The sequence below is a fragment of the Corvus hawaiiensis genome, chromosome 14 (assembly GCF_020740725.1).
Source record: "Corvus hawaiiensis isolate bCorHaw1 chromosome 14, bCorHaw1.pri.cur, whole genome shotgun sequence".
NCBI classification, from domain to species: domain Eukaryota; kingdom Metazoa; phylum Chordata; class Aves; order Passeriformes; family Corvidae; genus Corvus; species Corvus hawaiiensis.
Window position 1 is genome coordinate 19595287 of NC_063226.1, and position 26208 is coordinate 19621494.

Consider the following 26208-nt stretch of genomic DNA (forward strand, 5'->3'; position numbering starts at 1 on the left):
GTTCAGCCACAGCTTTGCACAATCCACCTGCAAATCTCCGCCTGGATCAGAGGCTTATTGCAGATCAAAATTAAACCCTTTGGGTGTCGGGAAGGATTGGGGAGCTGGGATGCCTTGTTTTGCTTGTTGTCTATGAATTATTGGGGTAGGTTCACCTAATGGGTTCAGGTTTGAGGCTTGTTGTCATCCTTCTGGACAGCCTTAGTGGCAGGCAGGTGACTATGCCACCATCCGTGTGTCCACTCTGGGCTGGGCTGCCTGTACTGGGATTGGAGGGGCAGTGAAACACCAGCAGGTTGAGTTTTCCACTCCTCAGAGCCAGCCTGGGCTTTTGGTTTCCTCTTCCTGGCCCTGCTTGTCCTCCACGGGGTTTGTTGTTGTAAGACTACTGGCCCAAATGAGGAGCAAATGGGGAAGGTAATGAGAGCTGTGCTGGCCCCGTGCCCCCTCCTGCTCACCGGCTGCCACAGATGGAGAGGGACAGGGAGGGCCCCTGGTGACAAATTGTGCTTGGAGCTGAGCAGGGTCCAGCCAGCGTTTGGACAGCAGTGTTTGGATGCTGATAGCAGAGCTACAGCAGGGACCATTTGCTATTTTCTTTCCTTGTCCCAAACTGAAACTCTCCCAGGAGCGGGAGGTGACCTGTCTGCCAGGGGCACTTTGCCTTCAGCGCTTGGGCAGGAGCAGTGGGCAGGGATGGGATGTGTGGCAGTGCTGGGGACAGAAGAGAGGGTATCAGACTTGTATCCTCATATTGAGAAGCTTTTCTGTACCTCCTGGTGTGGTCCACATCTCAAAAACTCAAAGGAGAGCGCAGGGAGCACTGGCAAGTGAGTGCTCTCCCATCTGTGGAAATGGGAGCTGGCAGCTCCCTGGGGTGCTGGGCCATGGATGCCTGAGCAAGACCATTGCCCTGCTAGTGCCTGGGATCCATCCCTGCCATGTGTCTTCCCTCCCTGTCTGCTCTTGAGCCTCTCTCGGGTCATCACCTGCCTCCTGGTTGCCACCACTGTAGTCCGTCACTGTCCTCATCATGCCCTTTGTGCTGTCCCCATCACAAGCCCACCACTTTGTCCCCATGGCATGCCCAACACACAGTCCCATCCCATTGCACTGTCCCATGCCCATCATGCTGCCCCACCACTCCCCATCCCTTTCCCATCGCCCCCCCCCCCTTATGCAAATGGCTACAAAGAGCACTTAATCATCCTTGTTAATTGTCTCTACCCTCCCCTGTTCCCCCCCGTGGATTTTCTCACAAACGGTGTCCAACTTTTCCCTTTTGTGTTTTGCTTTTCCACCAGAGATCGCAGCCCCTCCGCCCCCAGCCTCCCCCCGGCCCTCTGTTTACACAACTGGGACAAATTTCACACCGCGGGGACCGCTGTCCCCACACCCCCAGCCCCTCGCTTCCCTGCCCCAAAGAATTTGTGAGTCACAGCCGAGGCAGAGCTATAAATGTGTCCCCACCGAGGGTGTGCAGTGTCAGAGGGGACAGCTTCGCCTGCCACCATGGAAGCTGCTGCCTGTTGCCTGACTGCCCGCGGGCTCCGGGTGCCTGTGGCCAGTGCCTGCCCACCCCTGGGGCTGGAGCAAGGGGCAAGGTGATGGGTGCCGCGCAGGCTGGGGGGAGCGGGGCGGGCTGGGGGAGTGGAAGGTGGGATGGGGAGGCTCCAGCTGGGTTTCGGTGAAGGCTGCGGTGCTGGGGACCGCTCTGATCCCAGCGCCATGGGTGGGACAGAGGGTGTTGGTGTGAGGCTGTGGGGCTGCGGTGTAAGGCAAAGGTGCAAGGTGCAAGGCAAAGGGGAGCGGGCCAGGGTGAGTGGCTGTGGCGTTGAACCGGCTCTCTCTCCTAGAGCCCTTCCACTCTGGAGACCGTGGCTGCCCCGAGCCCAGGAGGGACCCGGGATGCGGCGGGAGGAGATGGACCCCGTGAGTTTGGCACTCCCTCCTGTGTGTCCTGTCCCCATGCCCATGAGGTTGGGGTCCCTGTTGTTGGCAGAAAACCAACCTCTCGCCCCAGAGTCCGTCACCCCAGAGTCCTTTGCCCCCGGGCTGTGCCGTGCCCACCTCCCCTGGAGCATCACCCCGCGCCCCAGGCAGCCTCCTGGGACAGGGCCAGGCTGACCCCCCCGGGGGGACACGGCCACAACAGCCCCCCCACGGGAGCCTGAAAGGGTCCCCTGTTCCCAGGCCGGGCGGGCATTCCTCAGGGGGTTAGTGGGATGCCTGGGCAACAGCTCTTGAGCACGGGGGAGAGATTACACTGGCAAAAAGCCTGTCAGGAGGGTGTGGGGGTAGATGCCAGCTTCCTTGCGGAGGTGTGAGTGCCTCAGCTCAGGGGCAGGGGAGGGGGGAGCTGCTGGGTGTGTGGGGCTCGGGCACAGGGCACCCTGGTGCCAGCCCGTGCGCCCTGCGGGCAGGGGCAGCGGGAGCCCGGGTACCACCCGGCTGTGTCTCCTCAGGCTCAGGCTCGGGCTCGGGCAGCGGAGGGGGACGGCGGTCCCAGCAAAGCGCTGGCGTTCTTCCAGCACCCGGTCAGGTACGTGCCCTGGCACCGGGGCCCCGGGCGGGCGCGGCGGGCGCGGCGGGCGCGGCTTCACCCCGGCTCTCCCCACGCAGGCTCCTCTGGCCCAAGTCCAAGGCCTTTGACCACCTGTACAGCGTGGGGGAGAAGCTGCTGGAGAACTTCCCGGTGCAGGCCACCCTCTTCTTTTATGAGGACTCGGGCAGCGAGGAGGAGGAGGAGGAGGAAGAAGAAGAGGAGGATGATGAAGAGAAGGAGGCGATAGAAGATGTGGCCGCAGGACACCCGCGGCATGCTGGCAGCCCCGGCCTCAGCAGGCCGGCGTGAGGCAACAGGCAGGGGAAAGCAGACAGCGCTGCGTGCGGCAGCGGGACCAGACCCGCCCGGGGCTCCGGCTCATCCCGGGGCCGCCTCCGGGCCGCGCCCGCGCTCCGCGGGACCGCGGCGGGGCTCAGGACTACGGCTCCCAGCGGCCGCCGCGGCACCGCCCGGCAGCCGCAGCCCGCTCTGATTGGCTGTCGGTCCGTCGCGAGCTGGGGGAGGAGCGTGCGGCCCCGCCCACTTCCCCGCCCCGCATTCCCATTGCAGGAGGAAGGCGGCGCGCGCGGGCCGCGGAGAGGCGCGATTGGCCGAGGGGAGGGAGGGGGCGTGTCGGGGGCGGGGCCTCCCTTCCCCTGCCTGTCGGCGGGAGGGAGCGGCTGCGGCGGGCGCGGGGCCGCCATGAGGTACCGGCGGGGACCGGGGTGCGGCAGCGGGGGCCGGGGCTGGAAAGCGGAGCTGTGGGACCGCGGCTGGGGGGCTGGACCGGGAAGGAAGGGCTGGGGCCGTGGAGGGGGGAGCCGGGAGCCGTGGGACTGGCGCGGCGTGTCTGGACGCGCGGGGAAGAGCAGAACGGCGGTGACGAGAGGGATGTGTCGGTGGGGTGAAGGGTGGGGCTGGAAAGCCCCCGCGGAGCCGGGCAGGTGGGCTGGGGGACACCGCTGTGGGTGACAGGTGACGTGGGGGTCCCTGATGTAGGGTGACAGGTGAGGAAGGGGACCCCGCTATGGGGTGACAGGTAGGCCGGGGGGCTCTGCCGTGGGCGGCAGGTGAGCTGGGGGTCTCGGCAGTGGGGTGACAGGTGAGCTGGGGGTCTCGGCTGTGGGGTGACAGGTGAGCTGGGGGTCCCTGCTGTGGGGTGACAGGTGAGCTGGGGGTCTCGGCTGTGGGGTGACAGGTGAGCTGGGGGTCCCTGCTGTGGGGTGACAGGTGAGCTGGGGGTCTCGGCTGTGGGGTGACAGGTGAGCTGGGGGTCTCGGCTGTGGGGTGACAGGTAGGCTTGAGCGCGCTGCTGTGGGGTGACAGGTAGGCTTGAGGGCTCTGCTGTGGGGTGACAGGTAGGCTTGAGGGCTTTGCTGTGGGGTGACAGGTAGGCTTGAGGGCTCTGCTGTGGGGTGACAGGCTTGAGGGCTCTGCCGTGGGGTAGCACTGAAAGCTGAGGGGGGACTGGAAAGCCCCTGCACACCTGGGCAGGTGAGCTGGGGGTCCCTGCTGCAGGGTGACAGATGAGCTGGGGGGTCCCTGCCGTGGGGGGGCTCTGGAAGCTGAGTACAGTGGGAATAATTTGGAGTTGGGTTTGGGCACGGAGGAGCCGGGCTGGGGGCTGCCGGGGCAGCGTGAGGACCAGCCAGGGAGCAGGATGGGGTGTGAAGGCTGTTTTGGGAGGGTGAGGCTTCCTGCCCTGTAGCCTCTTCTCCTCGCCGTGGATCTTGGCACGGAAAACCCCCAATATTGCTGGGATCCAGCTGAGCCGCTGGCACCGCGGCTACGTGATGCTGGCACAGTCAGCATCCTCCCTGCGCGCCGTGGCGCGTCACTGGGGGCTGTGGATCCCCCCGACCTGCACCTATGCCCCCTCCCAGCCTGTCGAGGAGCTGCCACCTCCCAGTGTGGACCCCCAGGTCCCCTCGGGGGCTGCGGGGGGCCGGCTCCACGCGCGCACCATGTTTTCCCCGGCACTATTTCCTCCTTTGGCATCAGTGACGGGAGCGGGGGCGGAGATGGGGGGAGCCTGGGGGAGACACAAATGTGCGACTGCAGCATCCTCACTCCCATGGCTGCATCCCTCGCGCCTCCTCACGGTTGCCTTAGCAACCTCCTATCGATGGGGTATTTATAGAGGATGGGAAGCCGGAGCGGGGGGGATCGGGAATGGGTGGGCGTCTGCTAGGTCAGCCTCCAGCTTCAGGCTTCTCTCAGCCTGCGTGGGGGCAGGAGGGATGCTGCTCCCCTTGGCGTCAGCCTGTGCAGTGCTCCAGCTTTTCCTGCTCGCTGGAGCCAGGGGAGGTGGCCAGGAATTAGCTTGTGGAAATAAAAATAAGCGTCTGGGGCGTCTGCCCTTCTCACCGGCATTGCTTGTGCTTGGAGGGTTGTGTGCACCTCCCTGATTGTGGCACTTGGGTGCATTGACACAGATACTTGGAAGAAAGACTGTAAATTAAATTATACAACATTAAATTCGTTGCCTGGTGTGTGACGCGGGAATATCCTTATTTCTGTGTCTTTGTTCTCCTGTCCGTCAGAGGGGGGGAATGCCTGTGACAACGAGGGTTTGTGTGGGAACTGTGGCATGTTCTCTGTGCTGTGCTTTCTTTTATCCTGGGGCTTTGGGTCTTTTTGTAAAAACTGATGACAGCAGACGTGGGTCAGATGGTCCCTGCTCAGATCCTGCTCATGCCCTGTGGGGGAATGCAATGATCCAGAGGCCTCTCACATCCCCCAGAAGGGCTCAGAGAAGTGGGGTTGGGCTGTGGGGCACAGGAAGCAGCAGACCCCTGCCATGTACTTCTGGTGCTCTGCTGCTTTCCCTCGCTCGTGCTTCGTCTCCAGACTGAGGTTTGCAATCTGAGCTTCCAAAACTCTTGGGAAGAAGCTGCTTTGTCCCTCTGGACACAGCTCCAGGCTTGCATGCCTTCTTGCCACTTACGGTGTAGGAGCCTTGGAAAGCACAGCAAACCTGATGTTGGCAGGGAGAGGTGCTCCATTTACTGGAAGGTGGCTGTTGTGAGGTGTGCTGGTGAGCAGCACCAGCCCTTTAGTGTGCCTGTCTTCTGTGTGAAAGGAGAGCTGTGTTTCCAGCCCTGCTGACCCTGTGAAGGGCTCTGTGCTGTCCCTGACCTCACTCCAGCAGAGCAGATCCAAGTGCTTCTGGAATAACTGGGTATCTAAAGCCCTGGACCTGAGACCAGCATGTGTTTTAGTTCCTGCTGTTTCTAACCATGCTTGCTCCTTCATTTGCAATAAATCACTGTAGGAGCTGGGCAGTCCTGTCCCCTCTGTCTCCAGACAGAGTTGTGGCTTTGCCGCAGCGTCACATGCAGCAATAGTCAGCCCAGGGCAGTCTGATCCGTGGGGCACTGAGCACAGGGAGAAGACAAAGCATGGAAAACAAGCAGATAATCCTTTGCTTTTGCAGGGCTTTGTTTAACTTCTGTGGGGTTTTGTTCAGTTTAGTTTTGCTTTTGAAGGACAAAAGGTGCTTTTCCAGCTGGAGAGCTGTATCCTGGGTGTGCAGGGAGCTCTGTCACTCTTGCTGCTGCCCTTAGCTTGGCCCAACAGCCAGATTGTGGGTAGGAGTTGCGGAAGTGAGAGCTGGCACGGCTGTGAAGTTGCTCTAAAATAGGATGATTGCTTCACCTGTATCCATCAATCTCTTGTGGAAGGGGAGAGCGCCAGGCTGCTCCCAGCAGTCTCTGACATGCAGGTCATCTCCTCTGCTGGTGAGAAATGGGGGTCTGTCCTTCATCCAGTTCTTCCTTTTTTTGCTTTGTTGATCTGCAAGGGCCCTGCTCCTCCCTGGGACCTGCCCCAGCACTCTGGGAGCTGAGGGTGCCCTGAGCCCCTCCAGCCCCTCCAGGCAGGTGAAGAGTGGGGAGGCAGCTGGAATGCTTGGCTCTCTTCAGGGGTACTGCTTAGCTGGGATCTGTCGTGGGTCCACCACTCAGCACCATGCATTCTGCATGAATCTGACCCTGGGTGATGGAGGTTTGGGCTTTGAGGGGTTGGAAATTTAAGCTGTCAGTGACTCTCCTGTTTTCTTCCCTGCAGGTAGGCAGGACCCCCCCTTGGCCGAGTGAGGCAGCATGGCAAGTAAGTGCTCCCCAGGCAAGACAGAGAGGTGGCGGTGGTGTTGGAGGAAAGAAGGGGGATGTTTGACAGCCACTTCTGAAGAAAGGGGTGCCTGTGCGTTTTGGGGGCTGTTATCCTCTGTGGGGAGCAGCTGCCATCGGCTGTTAGGCCTGGGTGAGGTCTGAGGTCCGGCCTGACTTGTGCTTCTCTCTCCCCTCTGCAAGGTGGGAGTCGAGAGGAGGTGCTGAAGGTCTGACCTCTCCGGGACTACCCGGAGGCCGCAGGATTTCTGTCTCTGTGTGGTGCTTGCTGTGCAGGACGGGCCTCCCCAGGGCTCTCAGGGCTGCCTGTCTGCGCTGACATCTCTCATCAACAGTGCTCCTCATGCCCATGACTGGCACCCTGCCAGTGCCCACCCTGGGGGCCACACTGCCCTGTGTGGCTGGTGGCAGCGGGGCTCTGTGTTCTGTGGAAGCTGCCGAGCTCAGCCCCACCCTGAGCTCGCTGTGGCACACCCAGAGCAGTGCTGGGCCAGTGCTAAAGATGGGCTCAGAGACTGGCGAGGGTGCAGGGAGTGTCCAGAGCTGAGCTCAACCCTCCCTCCTCGCTCTCCTGGGCAGCCTGCACGGAGGCTGTGTGCCCTGGTGTGATGGGAGCCTAAGGAGGATGGCAGTGGTGAAGGGGGTGATGGAGAGATCTGTCTGGGATCTCGGGATTTGCTCGGAGTGCCGCCAGAGCCAGCTGTGAAGGTGGAGGCAGTAGCCACGCTGGGGAAGAGGAGGACCCCAGGGATGACAGGTATGCCTTCTTTCATTATCTGTGCTGTGCTTGGGGTGGGAGGGAGCAGAGATCTTCAGGCAGTGTTTTTAAAAGGCTGCTTTAATCTCCAGTTAATGAGGAGGGTGCCCAGCTGGGTCCCTGCCTTCCTCCACTGCTGCTTCTTCTCCTTCCCAGAGCTCAGGTGCTGGCTCACCAGCATTTCCCTGTGGTGGCAGTGACTCCTGCCAAGCAGTCCCCTTCATGGTGACCCTGATATGCAGGAGCGGGATGTGGCCATGGGCAGGTTCTCCACCACACACTCCCTGGCAGCCCTGGCTGTCCCTCTGCAGGCACAGCCACAGTCCTTCCCCAGAGAAGCAGCCCCAGGGTGTCCCCCCCAAGCAGGGCAGCTGAGGTGTGGGGTTGTGTCCACCAGGTGCCAGCAGCACCCCAGGAAACCCAGCAGGGATGAGGTGAACCCAGCCCTTGCTCCTGCTTCCCCTGCCTAAAGCTCTGATCTTTCCTGAGCACCGGTTCTCCAGCTGGTGTGGGGAGGCTTGGAGAGGCACAGGGGATCAGCATTGAGGCTGCTGGGCATTGGAAGGTCCCCTCAGCCCTGTGGTTTGGGGACAGGGCCTGCTTGGCTGTCTGCTCTTCATGTCAGTTGGGGATCCAGCTGGAGATGAGAGGCTCAGTGGCTTTCCTGCTCTGGTCCCGAGCCACGTGTGAGCTCTTTGCACTTTGAGGGGAGGGAGCAGTGACTTAGTTTCTGCTCTCCTGCCATTTCTATGTCCCTGAGGGGAATTGCATGTGGGGAAGGACACACACCTGTGTCACAGCATGCTTGCAGTTGGGACAGTGCTTGTGATACCTGCCTGCCTGTGTGTCTGTTTTTATTTCCCACCATAGTGGCCAGCTCAGCACGACAAAGCAGGGAAGGGGTCCAGTGACTGCTTTCTGCAGGGATGGAAAACCCTGACAGTGAGATCTGCAGCCAAGCTTGTTGCTCTAAGACGTGCTGAGGAAGTTGAAATCCGAGTCTCAGGCTCAAGTGCCAAGGAGGAGAGAGTTTATACCATGGCCTGATCAAGGTGGGAGGCAAAGGAGGTGAGGCCAGATTTCTCCAGCAAAGTATGGGACATTTGCAGAATGAATGTTGTCTTTGTAAAATTTCATCTCCTTCTGGAAAGGCTCAAGAGAAGGTCAGCCTGCCAGCCTGGTCCCTCTCCAGCCAGAATAGCCTTCCTCAACTGTGAAAGCCAAGGCAAGCTGATCCCTGCCCTTCTGCAAGATGCCTTCTGTGCCTCTTGAAAATGCTTTTTTGGTTGTCCTTGTAAAAAAAAAAAAAAAAAAGGTTTGCATAATAAAGTCGATTCTGAGGGAAGATCTGTGACTCACATCATTCATGCTGCTCTTCATTCACACCTCAGTGGTTCAGCCCTCTGCAAACTCTCTCACAGAAGCAAGGCATTAATAAATCACAAGGGGAAAATGCACCTACACAGCACAAAAGGAGCTCAGTGCCTCCAAGCCCAGGATGGTGTAGCACAGTAGTAGTTGTTTATTACACCACGATCTTTGGAAATACCTGTTGATATTTCCAAATACTCTCACAAATACTTTGCTGTATTGTTCCAGCAGCAGCATACATGGAAGGTAAAGCAGAAGGAAACTTGCCTTTCTCCCTGGCAAAAGGCTCCTAAGGAAAGAAGTCGGTGGCTTTTCACTGACTGTTTTGCTTGTGGAGCCAGTATTTTGTTAGTGCCAAGCTGGTCAGATGGGAGATTGTCCCCCTGCCTCCTTTGATGCTGTTGCTGTGTGAATGGGTTCACCGTGTTGATCCAGTGGAAGACTGAGCCTGAGGGTGAAGGAGGTAAATAGGTTCCTGTGGATCACCCAGCTGAACTGATTCATCTTCCCCAGGGAAGCAGCAGGATTCTGTGGCTTGGTGGGAAGAGCTGGAACCAGCCTACAACTGAGTGTGTTGAACTGCATTGTGGAGACACTCATTCATGAAATGCGCGTTTGGATCCTGGAAGGATCATGTTTTGTGTGAAGTTTCTGCTCTCTGAGCAACAGCTTCTTTGCCTCCTGTGCTGCTGCAGGTCCTGGCAGGTGCTTGCCTCTTGCACCCCATGGAGGTGTCCCTCCTGCAGGATATGAGGGGGAGAGGCTTTGATGTCTCTCTTGCAGGCAGGAAGGTGCTGTTCCTGCTCCCTCTGGCTTCCGGACTGCATGTGCTGTGGGAAGACTTGAGGAGTCTCTCAGGCTTTGGGAGCAGAGCAAAGTTTGTGAAGCCTTTGCATCAAAACACAGTGAGGATGAGAATGCGATGCCTTGTGAGGAGAGGTTGCTCAGGCCCCTGACTCATAACCCTCTGCGCTGTCCCTGTGTTTTGGGGATGTTTGCCCTTGTTGTCCTGGGCGTGGGAGAAGACAGTGGTTTTTCTAGGGCCTGAACAGAGTCCTTGATACCACCTGAGCTTGCATGACCCTGAGCAGCTGGCAGCAGGGACACCAGCTTCCAGCAGGCTGTCATGTTTTGAACTGTCGTGTGCTGTGAGTCCCTCTCAGTGCTGGCCCCATGTCCTGGCAGAGCTCTGTGTCCCAGCCCTGTGGGGTCTTGCTCCTGGTCGGATCTCCCTTGCCCTGCAGCAAAGGGGCAGAAAGATGAAATCCATCAGGGGTAGAAGGTTGAAAACAAATATTTTTGGAGCCTTCTGTCTCTTCCTCAGTTGCCCTGCGTGGCTGCAGCTGCCCCTTCTGATGTCTCTAGCACCTCAGCCCTGACAGAAGGGCTCCTGGTGCCATATGTCTCTGGGCAGACCCCAAGAGTTCTGTGCCCCTTTGGCTGTCCAACCTGCTGTCCTACCTGATTGTAGCCCTGGGTTTTTGATGTTGGGGATGCATGTAGCATCAGGAAGCTGGGGCGGAAAGCCTGGCTGGGCAGAGGGTGGGCATGGGGTTGTCCCTGCTCAGCATATTTCTGCCTTGTGTGTTGCAGTGTTCTTGGGGGCCAGGAATGCCCACTCGCTCCTGAAACGCTTTCCCAGAGCCAATGGCTTCTTGGAGGAGATCCGGCAGGGCACCATTGAGCGGGAGTGCATCGAGGAGGTCTGCAGCTATGAGGAGGTCAAGGAGGTGTTTGAGAACAAGGAGAAGACGGTGCGTTTGTCCTGCCCTGCTCCCCAGTGCATGTGTGAGGGCTCACGCCTCAGCAAGCTGGAGACAGAAGGAAAGCACAGGGGGAACAGCCTCTCCTGTTCCCTTTGTCCTCTTCTGTCTGCAGGCAGCATGTGGTGGCCTCACTTCCCAGCATGGCTTTCCTTTCCCAGGCAGTGGCCTCACCTTGGTTTTGCCAGGACACCCTGCCCACAGCTGCAGGTTGAGCTGGCGCTCCCACGGCACGTGTGGCAAATCTGTGCTGTTGTCCTTGATTCTCTAGGCTGGGGTTGGTGTGAAATACATTTTTCCCTGCTCGGTGTGGGGGCTATTGAGGGACGTTCCCGTGACCTTTTGCGTTTGTTCCCACAGCGCCTCAGGTGGAAGGGGTGCCCCTTTTGTGGGCCTGGGGAGGGCAGTGATTATTGCTGGTGGTGGTCAGGGGGTCCTTCTCCCACCTGCAGCATGTGATGGTTGTTTCTCTGTTCCTGTCACAGATGGAGTTTTGGAAAGGCTACACCAGCTCTGTGTACTCTGTCAAGGACCCCGGGCACAGCACGGAGCGCTCTGACGCTATGTACGTGGTGGTGCCCCTCTTGGGAGTGGCTCTTCTCATAGTCATCGCCCTCTTCATCATCTGGAGGTGCCAGCTGCAAAAGGCCACCCGCCACCGCCCTTCCTATGCCCAGAACCGTTACCTGGCCAGCCGGACGGGCCGCAGCCTCCCCAGGGTCATGGTGTACCGGGAGCGGTCGCAGAGCCAAGGGGAGACTCAGTACCAGCGGGAAGCCAGCAACCGGGGCGCTGGGGATGGCAGAGCCGGGGGCACCCCCCAGCCAGACGGCACCCTCTGCCCACCAGAGCATTCTGTATCTGTCCTCTCCAGACTGTCCAGTGCCACCCCCCCGCCCTCCTATGAGGAGGTGACGGGCCACCCAGAGAGCAGCAGCGGTGAGGAGACCAGCGTGTCCTACAATGACCCTCCGCCCAAGTACGAAGAGATCGTGGCCACGGCCCCTGCCGCGGGCAAATAGCGGCTCTGCCTCCCTCCTGCCTCTTCACACACTCACACTCACCACCCACCCTCCCTTCGCCGTGCCTGGGACCCCTTTCAGGTGTCCATCGGGCCTCCGTCTCACCTGTACAATCTGGTGCCATCACACAATAGCCTTACCCTCCTAACCAAAAATAGCTGTCCCCAGGTGGGGTGAGGCAGGGCTGTGGGATGGCTCTGGAGCCAGCCAGCCACCTCCTGCCCCTCACTCCCCACTCACATAAGTGCTGTAGCAGCCAGAGCAGAGCAGCAGCTTGTTCCTGGCTCAACATGGGGGTCTCCCCATGGTGCATTTGATTTCCTCACTTCCCCCTCAAACAGACATAACATTTCCCATGATTAGAGCAGCCTTGCTGCCTCGCTGGGCTGCTGCTCAGCCTCACCCCACATCCTCACTGGGCCCTGTTCTACTGCTCAGGGCTCTGGTTAGGAGTTGGGGATGCAGAATTGGTGTGGCAAGTTTTTGTCCATCCCCGCAGTTGGTGAGGCCAGCTCTGTATTTGGGGACATGTGGATTTGTTGCCAAGTAGGAGTGGGGAGCCCGATCCACACTGTGGTGCCTGTAGCGATATTTGCTGTGTGGAGATCAGGGAGGAGCAGTCAGGAAGATGCTCTCTGATCTCCTAGATCCCTTTGGAAAGGGAGAAAGGGCTCGTGGTGGTCTTGCACCTGAGGTAAGTGACTTTGGAGTAGCAGGGTCTTTTCCTGATGCTCTCTGCTTTCCCCCTGTGGGTGCTGAGCAGCTGGAGGTCTGGCTGCTGCAGAGCTGGCCAAGGGCGTCGTCTTTGACCCCGAGCCAAATGTGGTCTCCATGGCTTTAAGTGGTGGGGATTCAACTCTCTCCTGGAGCGTGGCCTATATGGTGTCTGCCCCAGAGCTGAGAGCCTGCAGACAGGCCAAACCTCCCCTCTCCCTACCCCAAACCTCTCTGCCCTGCCTGGCCCCTCTCTTTGGGGCTCTTTGTCCTCCAGAGTCAGTAAAGCAGAATGCGAGACCCCACTCTCCTCTGGTCCCCACCTGGTTTGGTGTCCAGGGTGTGGCATGGAAGTCCTGCTGACAGGGGCAGGAGCCACAAGACCACGCCTTGATAGGAGCAGGGCCAAGCCCTGCTCGGGTGGTTGTGTTGCCAGAGCAGGGCAGAGCCGGGTGCTTTGCTGTGGGATCAGAGTGTCCCCTTTTCCTGGGCAGCTGCCTTTAGGGTCCAAGCAGTGGGACTGCCCTTCCCCAGTCATGTCTGATGGATTAAAACAAGGGTTGTGCTCCAACCCCCCAGAAGCAGCCCAGAAACTCCCAGCACTGCCACCACCCGGTGTTCACCCAGCACCAGCCTCTCCACCAGCACCGAAAGGCTATTGTCCATCCATCAGTGGCCTGCATCCTGCCCGGCCCCAGCGATGCTCTCGCAGCCGGTGCCCTCAGCTCAGAGCTGAGGCTTGCCCAGCGCAGCTGTTCCTGGGGCAGGACATGCTGGCACCTTGTCTGTCCCCTCCCCAGCCTTAGCAGATCGGGGTTATGGGGAGACCTGGCAGCGAGCGTCAGGGCCAGAGCCTGGAGAGCACCGGAGGGAGACACAAGGGTGCTCCGCATCCTCTGTCTTTGATGCTCAGTCATTATCCCTGCAGTTTGTATTCTGTAAAACTTGGTATATTTCTGTGCAAAAAAAAAAAAAAAAAAAAAGGTATTTATTAAAAAACCCTCACTGTCTGAGTGGCACAGGGTGGCTTTTTCCCACAAAGGGTGTTGTGGGGGACAATGACACCAATAACCCTGCCACGGCTGCAAGAGCGTCCCCAGAGCGGATGGGAATGTCTGGGAGTGAACCCCACACATCCAACTGGAGCCTTGAACTTCACTTGGGGTTGTGTTGCACCCTCTGTGAGAGCTGAAGGGTGTCCTGTGAGCCCCAAGCACTTGGCAGCTGAGGTGCAGAAAGTTTTTCCGAGGGTCTTTGAGGGGATTGAGGTGCACAGGTTGTCCTGCCGTCCTCTGTGTGCTCCTAAACCCCTTAGATAATCCCCTTTAAATAGCAAGACTAGGGCAGCGGGGGATTTATTTTAAATCCTTTCAAACCCAGATTTTACGGTCAGGTCTTGGACCCTGTCCCCATTCAGAAGTGTTTAAAACTGCCGTTAATCCCAAAGGGATCATTTTATCGCCTCGGAGGGGCAGAGATTAGCTCCGGCACAGGGCGGCCCCGGGGCTGTGCCGGGCCGGGGGCTGCGAGGGCTGCGGGGAGCGGGGTGTGCCCGCAAACGTCCCGGGGATGGGGACACGGGGAACGTCTTGGCTTCGGTTCTGCCCCTGGCAAGAGCAATCCCTGTGTTCTAGCAGCGGCTGAGCAGGGCTGGGGACAGAGGGGCTCCCGGGGGAGGTGGCATCAGGGTGAGTCGCAGCGCGTTAATTACCGGCTGCGGCTTTAAGCGAGCAGGGACCGGCCGGATACCGGGGGGGCCGGGCTGGATACCGGGGGGGGCCGGGCTAATTACCGGGGGGCCGGGCTTGTTACCGGGGGGGCCGGGCTAATTACCGGGGGGCCGGCCTGGATACCGGGGGGCCGGGCTAATTACCGGGGGGCCGGGGTTGTTACCGAGGGGGCCGGGCTAATTACCGGGGGGCCGGCCTGGATACCGGGGGGCCGGGCTAATTACCGGGGGGCCGGGGTTGTTACCGGGGGGGCCGGGCTAATTACCGGGGGGCCGGGGTTGTTACCGGGGGGGCCGGGCTGGATGCCGGGGGCTGGGCTCATTACCGGGTGGGGCCGGGCTAATTACGGGGGGGCCGGGCTAATTACGGGGGGGCCGGGCTAATTACGGGGGGGCCGGGCTAATTACGGGGGGGCCGGGCTGCCGCCGGCGGCGCCGCCCCGTCCCGGCAGCGGGCGTGGCTGTTTACAGGTCCGACAAGTTGCGTCGGTCTGCGAAGAAAAGTAAGTGTCCCTCCCCCGCCCCGAAGTGTCCCCCTTGTCCGGCCGCACAGCCGGGCCGGGGCTCCCCCGGGGCAGGGCCGGGATGTCCCCACCGGGAGGACGTGGGACCCCCCCACCCCGTGCCTTGCCCCCGCGGGGATCAGCGCCCGCGGTGCCCGGAGCCATCCCGGGGGCAGCGGGCTCACCCCGAGCCGGGTGAGGAGCCCCTTCCCCTGCCGGTGACCCCGCTCCGCCGGGACAAGGCGCATCCCCGAGCCGAAGGGCAGAGCTGGGAGCAAACCCGTTGCTCCCTCCAGCTCGCCACCCCGAGAGGCGAACGGGGGGTGCCGGACCAGGCTGGTGCCCCGCCTGCCTTGTTTGGGGTGTCCTGGGCTGGAGAGGGACAGGGAGAGGGAGGTTGTGGAGTTTGCCTCCCCAGGGCTGGTTTTCCTGGCTTGCAGGACTTAAACCTACTCCGGCTTAGTGAGCCGGAAATTCCCTGTCACTGCAAATCCAAGGAGAAGTGCCAAAGCAGAGACTGAGCCTCTCCAAGCGAGTGGGGGGTGCTTGGCAAGAGCTCGAAAAAGCCCTAAAGAAAGTTAAAGGAGGAAATCCAGCCACTTAAGCATTTTGTTCTTATAAGTTTTGACAGCTGATTTTTTTTTTTTTTTTCCTTTCTTAATAGCTTGGTCTCAGAGCCTGCTCCTCACCCTTCCCATCCCTCTTGTTCCTTGGGAGCTGCAGTGGTTTCACAGGTGATTAGAAAACGAACCCATCTGCCCTCTCCAGATTTACAGTTGTTAATATATGCTGGTTTCCCAGAAAACAGGCTGGGAATGCAACACAGGGTGTTCAATCCTCTGAAGCACTAAAAATGAGATGGAGAAGCCTGGTGGCCTCCATGGCTGTGTACCATGGCTGGGTGTCTGATGCAAGTTTCTCCTGCGGGACTGACACATTTTGAGACCATCCCAGGAATTACTGTTCTGCTTCTGAGTATGGGGTGCCTGCAAAAATCCACTTTCTTTGGGGTTTTGGGGAGAAGCAGGGGGGTGTGTGTGTGTTATGAGACCCATGGTTGGGGCTGGGCAGGGTGGTGGGGATGGCGTGGGGCCCCCACTGGGTCCCCAGCAGTGCCTCCAGGGCAGACCCGATGCAGGGACAGCATTGCAGGGTCTGCAAGGCTGGAAGCAGGGAATGGCCACTGCTGATGTTGGGCAAATGCCTGTGTAATTGAAAGGTTTTTAATGACAGAGGAGGAGGGAGCAGCATGAGGTGAGTGATCACTGGAAGTGCTGGTCATGGCAGGTGCAGAGCTGGTTCTGCCACCCTTCTGTACCCAGAGTCTCAAGGCCTGGCAGCTGCAGGGAGCAGTGATCCTTCTTTCTGTTCCTCTACCCTTTAGGTGAAATCCTAAAGGGTTGCAGTGGGCTGGGGAAGGTGAGAAGGTCCAAAGAGCCCTGAGGAGCAGCAGTGAGGGGGGTTTTGGGCAGCCCTGGCTACTGCTGTCCCCTCTTAGGGTGGAGATTTTTTTCTAGAAGCAAAGAAGGACCTTTTTGGGCACGGTAAACTCAAAAGGTGGCAGCAAGGAGGGTGCAGGGGTGATGTGCACACGTGTCTGGAGTGCCTGGGCAGCACTGGGGTCTGCCAGCCTCAGCACCTCTTGCTTGTTGGGGTTTTCTCCTCAGCTGCAGCTTTTTGGGAAAGAATGAAGAGTGCATATGCTGGGAGCCAGGAAGGTGTATTTTGGGGCTCCTCTCCCAAAAGTATACATTGATTGCCCTCTGCTTGTATGGCTCAGTGAAAATGTTGGGACATTGTAGCCCCAGAGCACTCCTCAAAGCTGAGCACCAAAGCCTTGCCCATGGTAACCCTGAAGCCTGTCACCAAAATGTGTGTTTTGCTTTTAGAAAACCTCAGTTTTCCTCAGAGGTGTAGATGAACACAAAAATGTGATCCCGGCCCTCCAAAAAACTTTGCTTCTGGATGGAAAAGAATTTTTTTCACTAGTTTTTAGGGTACACTGAACTGTGTGCTGAGCCATTTCCTTGCTGTCATTTGAGGCAGTGGGTGCTAAGCAGGACACCTGCAGCCTTGTCCCTGCCAGCTGGGCACTGTGGGACATCCCATTCTCTCAGACAGCTCCTGCAGTGTCTGTCTTTTGGGTTGTTTCCTGAATTTTAGCTGTCTTATAGCATGTTGTGTTGAAAGAAGAAAAAGCTGCCCCTGTTGTCACTTTTGGAAGTGCTGCTCCTGCTGCCACTTTTCAGCTTTCTTTCCCTCTGTGTGAAACCCCAGGACCCTTGAGGACATCTGCAAAGATGTGGCCGCTTTGGGGACTGGACGTGAACCGGGTGCGCTGTGACCTGCTCTTCACAGAAGCTATCAACCAGAGGATGCAGGTTCCCAACAGGCTGAAGGTGGCAGAGAGCTGCAGCCCTGGGGACAGGAAGACAAGGACAGAGGATGTCCCTCCATCCTTTCGAATGCACATCCCTGATAGGATTTCTCTTGCAGGTAAAGCCCTGGGTTGTCTTTTGGGGTGGCTGAAGGTTGGTGGGGCACTACGGCATCCTAGGGAGTAGGATCCCTGTATAACCCCCCCCAGTCATTTGCTTTGCTAGGGGAGAGGATGGGGGCAGATAATGTAGGCACTTTTCTTCAGGAGTGTAGGACAGGATGGTGAATAGCTTGGGAAGAGGTGGGCAAAGGTCACCAACAGAAGTCTGGAGGGGCCTTAGTTCCAACGGGTGAGAAGCAAAATGTGGAGGCATCTCCCTCCATGTGTCTTACAGTTCCCTCTTGGCCTTTGGTAGGGCTCCTGCTTTGGGATGCAGGACATTTGGCCCTGTCTTTGGCAAAGAGCTCTGAAGCTTTGCTGTCCTGAAGCAGTGGGTCTGCCTCTCTGAGCTGTCCAAAAAACCCCAGGCCATGGTGTTTGTTCATCTGGCACCAGACACAGCCTTCACTCTCCACATGGGTGCATCTCTCTTCTCTCCTCCCCTGAGGCCGTTCAGGTCGGCTTAACTCTTCCCTCTCTCCTTTCTGTAGAGATATCAGACACCAGTTTGAGGCCAGTCCTGTTGACCCAGCCAAGGAAGGTCCCCTCTGTCGTGGTGCATGTGTCCCCAGACCCCTCTGGGGATCTCCCTTTCCTTCCCTCAGCCAGCAGAGCCAGCGCCCAGCGCCGCAAGCGATCGGTACCGTGCGGGCAGGGACGGGGGGCCCATGGTGGGGAACGGGAGCAGTCCCAGCTTTGGGGTTCTCCAGGTGGCTGTTATCACCCCAAGCCAGGATTCATCTCCAGGAGACCCTAGGACGGAGGGAGGGAATGGTGGGATTTCTTTCTGTCCTGGAACCAGTGCACATCTGTGTGCTGGGATGTTGATTCAGCCACATCTCCTGCTGCATTTTGTGAGCAGGGGGTAGGCTAAGGTAGGTGCAGTCCCACCACAGGCTGCTGCTGCTACTTTTAAAGTCCCTTTTCAACCTGTTTTCCTTCTTGATGAAGTATGAGGCAGAGCTGGTTCATCACTGCAGTGTAAAGAGTGCTGGGGTCAGAGCCAAAAGCAGATTTTAACCTTGTGTGAAACTCTTTCAAAGAGAGGTCCCAGGCATGGGCAGGCAAAGACATGGTTTGGCTGCTGGAGCTGCTGTTCAGCCTCTTGAAGTGCTTTAACCTCTCTGAAATTCAAGAACTGATCCTGGATGGGTTAGGCTCAGGGTTTTTGATCTGGCTAGAGTTCAGATCAGCAGGCTCGTGCTGGGACCCTCTGTCTGCTCTGAGCACATCTCCCCACGTGCACCAGCATCAGGTCACCAGGTTGGGGCTCCTGAAGTGCTCCCAACACTGATTGCTCTCCCCGTGCAGATGTGCCCCTGCAGCCCACCCAGGGCACCAGGCTGGGCTCAGCTCTGTGCTGATGTGGTTGTGTTTGATTCCCACAGGGCCATCACAGCAGCAGGTCACGGCGGGACAGGACCCCGAGTGACTGTGCCCAGCTGGCCTTGCACAGCCCAGGACAGCACCATGAGGGGTGAGCACGGGCCCAGCGTCACCCAGGGCGGGTGGGGAGCAGCATCTCCTCTCACTGGGCTGTTTTGGAGCTCTCTGGTGTTGTCCTGAGAGGGGCATGGGGGATTCCAATCAGAGCAGTGCAATGCCTGGCAAGTCATACACATCCATGAGAGGAACATGGCCTTTGGCGTCAGAGACATTTGTTTTGGGCAGCTTTGGGGGCAGCTGTGTTGTTCCTCAGGCCTCTGCTCATGGCCTTAGGCTCCAGAGTCTCTGCAGTGGGGAAATTGTCTCTGAGCTAATCCTGGAGCAGGGGCTGCTGTCCCACTAGAAGTCCAGAGCTGTCGTGGGTGGCAGGAGAGCAGCATGGCACACAGCCATGCTTGGCTTTGGAGGAGTCAAGGGGCTGCCTCTGAGTCTGGGGGCTGCTGGAGAGGGTTCTCCCAGCTGATGACATCAGGGTCTGGGTGCTGGTGGCATTGCCCAGAGATGCTTGGAGCTGCTGAAGGGATGAGGGGCACTAATGCCAGGCTGTGCCCTGTTGTGCGAGGCCAGGGAGTAACAGGCGTGATTCTATGTGCACCCAGGCCGGATTCGTGTCCCCTGCCTGCTCCCAGTGCCCCACTCCCCCTCCTCACAGAGCCAGGCAGGATCTACTCCATGAAGAACATCTTCCAGACCATGTACCTCCTGGGCCAGGTGCTCTTCCACCGTGTTCAGGACTCTCTGCGAGACCCAGCACCGTCCAGGTGACTTCGGCTTGTCCTGAGCCAGCTCTGTCACTCTGCAAGGTCTGGCCTGTGCCTTGCTGAGGAGTGAGCCAGGCACGAGCTCTGTAAGCTGTGGGCTGCAGGATGGTGCTGCAGGGCTGCCTTGGCCTTTCTTTCTCACCTGTCCTGTCTGCCAGCTCTGGGTGCCTGGCCTTGGAGCACCTCACTAACCCAGCCAGGCTTGAGTCTGCTGCTCAGCTTAACACCAGTCCCCTGGGCACCCCGAGTGACCCAGCGCTGCTGTGACATTGCTGGGGGGGTCACTGCTAAGCAAGGACTAATTTTTCTGTATAGTTTGGCAGCTTGTTGGAGAGGAGTGTGTGAAGGGAATCGAAATCCAGAGCAGACAGCCTGAACCGGGTGCTGTCCCTGAGCCAGCCTCTCCTGCAGGCTCCCAGCAGCTTTGGCTGCGTCTCGGTCACTCTTAATTAACCTTTCCATGAACTGGCTGTACCCATCCCACAGCCAGTGCCCCTGGCCAGCGTGTGCTGTGCCTTTGTGCTCCTTGGAGCAGGCATGCGGTGGCCTCAATCCCTCCAGATGTGCTGGAGGAACCATCTCCACCACCCGTGTATCTGTGCCACTGCAGTAAATTCTATTTGTTCGAAGACATCCTTGCAGCCTTAAGATGTCCCCACTGCTCTAAGGCTGCTGAGCACCTGGAGGAACATCTAAATACTTCTCATTCTCCTTGAGCAGAGCCTTTAGGCAGAAAGGGAGGAGAGCAAGCATCCATCATCGCATCCATCATCGGTGGCACGTCCTCCTTCCCTTCCCAGCTGGCTGCTGCTTGCTGATGATGCAAAGTGATGTCTCTGCTCTTAAAAACAGCAGGCTGAGGCTGTCTTCAAACATCATTTTAATTTCTTAATGATGAAGAGATCTGGTTAGTGGCTACATAAGACCTTCTCTCTCTCCTCCCTCCAGCAGTGGAGGACATTGAGGCCATGGTAGCCTGCAGAGCTGCTGTAATGCAGTGGGATGACTCCGGGGCCTCTCCCCAGGTCTTGATCTCCCTTTGAAACCAGCCACCCTCAAACAGCTCTTCTTAGTACTTTACATCCCTTCAGATGCAGACATCCCTTCAATATGACAGCTTTGTACCCCTATGCAACAATAAAATAAACAGAAAGACTGTGCTGACTTGTTTGTCCTGAAATTTTAGTGAGGTCTGGTCTCAGACAGAGGCTGGAATATCTGGCTCTTGTGACCTCTTGAAGGGTATGAGTCATCAGAATGCAATTTCTAGTCTCCACTCTAAAGGAGTTCACCTGTATCAGCTGGGATTTTGAGTCAAAAGCTGCAGGATGTGTCTTTTTTTCATGGTTCTCTGCCGGGGAGAATTGCATTTTCTTTCTGTTGTGACTGTCATTTTACACTGCACTACATTTTGTGGAGGTATTGTCTCACAAATGGAGTTTCAGATGGAGATCCAGTGAATCTCCACGTGCTCTTCTGGCTTGTCTTCACCGAGATCAGCATCGTGATGCAAACAGGGATAAACACCCTCTCCTCCTCATGGTCTCCAAGGAGCGGGGTTAGGTGCTCGCTAACCCCTCAGGGATCAGTGAGTGCCTGTGTGAGCTATTGGTGTGCACAGTTTTGGTTGTAGAGCAGCTGATTTTGGGCTAGCCTATGATGACAGGAATTTTTCTTTTTCTCACTGTGCATCTACTTTATTTTGTGACTCAGTGTTGTGGACCCTGTGCCTCCAGGGACTGCCCTGGAGATCAGTGGTCTGTGCTGCCTCTGCCAGTGCAGCAGCTAATCCCAGTGCAGGCCCCTGTGTTTCCAGGGAGGGAAGAAAGTGGTGGACATTTGGGTCGCTTATTTATGTTTCAAATTGCAGGTAAAATTTGCTACAAGATCAAAAAGTGATAGCTCCCTCCAGCTGATGGCAGCTTCCTCCCCTGCTGATGTAAATGGGATCACCCCTAAATGGGATCACCCCTCCATTTCTGCACTGGTCCTGTGATACTTGACTGGCTCTAAAGATGATTTATCCAGCCCTCATTGAACTCCTGGGACTACAGAGAATGGGTGCTTAGTAGATATGTTTTCTTTGTTGGACCTTTAAAGAAATACCAGCATGTGTTTCCCCTGGTACCTGTCATGGCATGTGCTGTCTGTCCTGATCAGGGTGCATGCTATGGGGGTACAAATGTGCATTATGGGGTTAAGAAGAGATGAGTGGATGCTGTGCAGCTGCTGTTTGCTTTCTCCTGGTGCTGCACCCAGGCAGCCCAGCCCGGGGACACACATTCTGCCTGCACAGCTCAGCTCCCCGTGGCAGTGCTGCCTTTGTGGGGAGTCAGCTGCACTCCCATGAGCAGTGCTTGTCCACCTGCATCTGTGCTTTCCTTTCCCAGCTCCCAGGAGCCCATCCTAGCTGCAGAGAGCGCCTTGGAGGAGGCCGGGGTGACGGAGGTGGCAGCGATGAGGAGGCAGGTGAGATGGGGGTGAGGGGCTGCACATGTTTCCTGGGAAAGCCACAGCGGGTGGGTGAGGAGGCTGCAGGGGTCAGTTGGTCAGTCCTGGTGGGCTGGTGCTGTCAGGCTGGTCCTACCTTGAGGAGAAGCAGGAGAGGACTCACATGTGTGTTGATCCCTTGAGCTCCTACCCCGAGGGGCTGAAGGGGTGCAGGACACAGCCAGCCCCCTCTGTCTGGTGGCAGTGAGAGGGGCTCAGATGCTCTTTGATGGGAAGAACCTTTTCCTGAAGCATCTGCTGCAGGCCTGAGGTACTGCTGCCAATCCTCCCACACAAAGGTAGCTGCTGCTTAAGAAAAGGAGGACCTGAAGGAGGCAGCAGCTCCCATCCTTCCATCCCTTGCTGTCCCATGTTTCTGGGGTGCTGACAGCATCCTGTGCTTTGCTGCAGGGCTGACAGTGGCCCCACTACTTCCCTTGCAGCTGGTGAGGATCTCGGGGAGGCTCCGTGTGCTGGAGGAGCAGTGCCATGCCTGGAGACAGAAGGAGGCCCTGGTGTACTCCGTGATGATCTCTGCTTGCCTCATCAACACGTGGCTCTGGCTGAGAAGATGACAGCCCATGCCCGACCTCCCCTGCTCGCCCTGGCAGGATGGGTGAGGACAGGGAGAGGAGTTCTTGCCAGCAGTGAAACTCTTTCTTCTGGACTGTTTTTTGCACTGTGCGCCCACAAGAATCTGTGTCCTTCAGGCCTTGATGACAGTGAAGGTGTGAGAAGCTGCTGTGAAGAGCTGAGGTCTCCTAAGAGCTTGGTGGCTGGCACAGGAGGTGTCTGTCCTGTGCTGTTGCCCTCAGGCTGCCGGAGGAGATGCAAACCCAAGGTGTTGGGTGTTTGTGCACGTGGGGTCCTGTTACAGTCGTAGCCTGTGGCGGGCCCGGTCCCCATGCCACATCCCACCTTGGAGAACTCAACTCTGACCCCATAAAAGTCCTCAGCTGACTGCTGTGGTCTATTCCTCATCTTCTGTAGAGTGACTGAGTGTTTCTAAGCTTGTGGTGGGTTTTCTTTTCTTCCTTATGCAGCTGCTGTTTGGTGGAGGTAATGCTGCCAGGTGTCCTGTGCCACAACCCCTCTTCCAGGAATGGAGCTGGAGGGGCCAGGAACTCCCGTCCCTGCAGCCACAGCAGGTTTGCAGATGTTCGCATCCAAAGTGACTGTAAGAGCCTTGCTGACATCTGGGCTTATCCAGGAGCTTGCTTCCTTCCCAGAGAGATTCACATGGGAAACCTCCCCATGGTGACTCTCTGGATTATAAAACCTCGTCCCTACAGCGATGGCACCAAACAGGTCAGGGAGAAAAGATACTTGTTAGGCTCCCAGTGGCACAGGGCAGCGTTGCTCCCAGGTCTTGCTGCCAAGCTGTAACTTCAGTGATGGTGCAAGGACATGGGTGAGGGAAATTCCTGACCTAGATACTCTTTAGCTATAAACAAGCTGAATTCAACAGCTCTTCTGTTTGTTTCCTTCTCTAGAGTTTAGTAACACCTGAATCTGAGGTGACTTTGAGATGGTTTCGGTGCTTCATCCAGCACATCTGCTGGAGTTGTGCCTGCAGGCTCTGGGGGCAGGTTTTGGCAAGGCTTAACAGGACCTCTCTGTGCCACCTATACCTAATTATAGCTGGATCTACATGTCATCCAGATGTCCCAGTAGCTTATTTACAGACATCAGTGCTTGAGTGTTTTCTGCTTGACACCGCGTCAAGCGTCCGTGACTGTAAATCTGGCAGCTGGACAGTGACTAATAAATAACTGTCCCAAAGTAATTGCAGGTCTGAACCTGTGGCTGATTGCTGAGCTGAGGAGAGCGCTGGGATTTATTGCAGGAGAGAGCTAGGATGGTGTGGTGGGCTCGGTGTGCTGTGCTGTGGCAGGGGGGATGTGCAGGACAGGTGGCTCCTGTGGCTTGTGGCTCAGGGATGTGGCCAGGGTCACCAGAGGACCTTGCACAACTGTTATGTATCAGGGGGTGTGAGTCGTGCCAGGAAATGAGGTAAATTGTGTGTCTGGTTTCTCTCCTTTGAGAGGTGTTAATGTGTTTTGGAGGAAGCTTGTGTTTGGGGTTTATTTTAAGCTGTGTTTTAGGGTGAGAAGGGATGACTTTGGGAGGGTACACCACCTTCAAAGTGTGGCTTGAAGATATTTGGAGGAGAAGTGGTCAAACTGGATGTGTTCTCATGGGCTAATTACTGGCAGGTTGTGGAAGATGCAATATGACTTCTATGTAAGGGATAAATTCTGGTGTAAATCAGGAAACACTGAGCACAAAATGCATATTTTAATAAACTCTGTGTGTTCTGGACATGTTTCTTTGCTGTGGAGTCTGATCCTGATATCCCAGTAGGTGGGAACAGGTAAGGTTTATTCCCCTGGCAGCAGGACTGTGGCCTGCTCGTGGATGTCTCAGCCCCAGCTGCCCTGGCTGGGGGGCGGATCTCGAGGAGAAAAGTTTCTGGTTAATGCTATTCCTGTTGGGGTGCGATGCTTTTATTTCCTTTTTTCTCTTCCTTGCCTCCTCCTCCTGGCTGCTTTTTCCCAGGGCAGCGCACGTGGCGGGGCTGGGTGTCCCCAAGGGCCACTGCCACAACGACGTGCACAGCAAATAAAGCACCTTGTGCACGATGGTGCTCGAGGGAGCTCCGAGGGCAGCAGCTCCTGGAGTTCCCGTGTCCCTTTTGGAGGCAGCTGCAGGCAAGGAGCAAAAAGAGAGTTGGAAGGGGGATGTGTTGCTGCCAGTGCTGCTGGTGACCTCACCTGGGGTCTGTGTTGTGGGGACAAGAGCAGGGTGACATCCTGTGCTGCTGGGTGCTCGCCCAGGAACCACAGCCCCAGCCAAGGCTGAGAAATTCTGTTTCTCCCTTTGGAGTCCCTGCTGCCTGGGTGCTCAGTGAGATCAGAACAAGTGGAATTTAAGGCTTTGAAGGGGAAAGTAAAAGGTGAACCTTTGATAGCAAAGATAAAAGAGACTCCTGGCGCTGGTGCTTTCAGATCAGCCCTGCACAAGGTGCAGCACTCCATGTGCCCATGAGGGAGGGATCCAGCCTCAGCCACGGCAAGGGGTTAGATCCTGGAGGAAGAGGGTAAAAGCTGACCTCTTCCTTATGGCCTTGGGGATGCAGATTTTTTGCTAACTAGGTGTTAGAATGACTTCCTGAGCAAAAGAAGAGGGCAGAAATTGGTGAAAGGTACATCTCATGATCACCTTCAAACTCTGCAGCTCTCTGATGGGACTCCAGAGCAGCACTTTTGGTCCCCTGCTCTGCCAGCATGAGAAGAGGTAAGTGGATATGAGGGTCTTAAAATGTGCCTATTTTTTCTAGTTTTTCCATCCTGGCAGTAACTGTGGCACAGCCTCTGAAACAGGGAAACAATCACCATCTTTTTTGCCCCAGGGCAGGAGGCTGAGAGGGAAGCAGGACCAGAAGGCTGGGGAGCAACCCAGGTACATACCCCGGTGTGGCAGGACCTGGGCAGAAGGCTGGGGAGCAACCCAGGTGCATACCCCGGTGTGGCAGGACCTGAGCCCATCTGGGGGGGTGCTGGCTGTGCTTGTCCCTGGGTGGACAGTGACCCTTCACCGAGGGGACTCAGGGGTCGCTGGACACAGAGCTGCTCAGGATGGCTGTGATCTCCAGCTGGGCTCTGTCCTGGAGTTGTCTGCGGTCCCTCCAGCCCCCGAGGAGGTGACGGGTGGGGGGACAAGGGAACACGTGCGTAGGGAAATGGAGCACCCCCGAGCACCACATTTCCCTCCTCCCCTTCCATCCCCAAACACAACGCTGGCTGCTGTCAGCTCCTCAGGGCATCGAGGATGCTCAGGGGATGGGCGTGCGGGGCGGTGACAGACGCACGGGTGTGCACCCTGTCCCCGCTGCCACCCCGCTGCTGCCCAGCCACCGTGCCAGCATCACCTCGTGATGCCCTGGCTTTGTGTTTTAAAAGCTCCGGAGGCAGCCCGGGAAGCTCCTGGGGCAGGGATGCTCTCCAGGCAGCCCTGCCAGCCCGCCTAAGGCGGCAGCAGCACAGTGTCCAAGGCTTCGGGGGACACCGGGCTCGTAAGTGGACGCTGGTGGCTTCTCGGCAGTGGTGTGGAAAGGAGGGGCAGGCAGGGCAGGGCAGGAGTGGGGTAGGTACGGCAAGGGGGGCAGTAGGAAAGGGAGGGGTAGGCAAGGACGGGAAAGGCGAGGGAGGGGCGGGGTAGGCAAGGCAAGGGAGGGGTAGAAAAGGAACAGCAAAACAAGGCAAGGCACAGAGAGGCCAGGCAAGGCACAGAGAGGCCAGGCAAGGCAACCCGAAGCAAGGCAGAGGAGGAGGAGGAGGCAGGCAAGGCAAGGCAGGGGTAGGAAGGACAAGGCAAAGTAAAGGCAAGACAAGGGAGAGGCAGGCAGGGCAGGGAAAGGCAGGGAAGAGGAGGAGAA

The 26208-nt window shown here is 57.6% G+C and overlaps 2 protein-coding genes across 15 annotated transcripts; both read left to right on the top strand.

The window, feature by feature from the left end:
• The first annotated feature begins 2526 nt into the window (after positions 1 to 2526).
• PRRG3 (proline rich and Gla domain 3) lies at positions 2527 to 13311 on the top strand. Of its 14 annotated transcripts, XM_048318784.1 has the most exons (5): positions 3647 to 3679; positions 3872 to 6285; positions 6614 to 6655; positions 10397 to 10557; positions 11052 to 13311. In XM_048318784.1, exons 3-5 carry the CDS (start codon positions 6649 to 6651, stop codon positions 11586 to 11588), a joined length of 705 nt encoding a protein of 234 aa, XP_048174741.1. In that variant the 5' UTR covers positions 3647 to 3679; positions 3872 to 6285; positions 6614 to 6648; the 3' UTR covers positions 11589 to 13311. The 14 variants fall into 14 exon arrangements, 4 of the variants coding, with proteins under 4 accessions (XP_048174739.1, XP_048174741.1, XP_048174740.1 ...); XR_007206773.1 differs by lacking the exons at positions 3647 to 3679; positions 3872 to 6285; positions 10397 to 10557; positions 11052 to 13311 and adding exons at positions 2527 to 2542; positions 6859 to 7432; positions 8303 to 8777; XM_048318782.1 differs by lacking the exons at positions 3647 to 3679; positions 3872 to 6285 and adding an exon at positions 3186 to 3252.
• A 1125-nt stretch (positions 13312 to 14436) lies between these two features.
• LOC125333125 (mitochondrial fission factor homolog A-like) lies at positions 14437 to 24092 on the top strand. Its single transcript, XM_048318781.1, has 8 exons — positions 14437 to 14534; positions 15199 to 15268; positions 16812 to 17030; positions 17565 to 17713; positions 18462 to 18550; positions 19119 to 19280; positions 21671 to 21749; positions 22214 to 24092. The coding sequence occupies exons 3-8, from the start codon at positions 16835 to 16837 to the stop codon at positions 22343 to 22345; spliced, it is 807 nt and encodes a 268-aa protein (XP_048174738.1). The 5' UTR covers positions 14437 to 14534; positions 15199 to 15268; positions 16812 to 16834; the 3' UTR covers positions 22346 to 24092.
• Positions 24093 to 26208: the final 2116 nt, after the last annotated feature.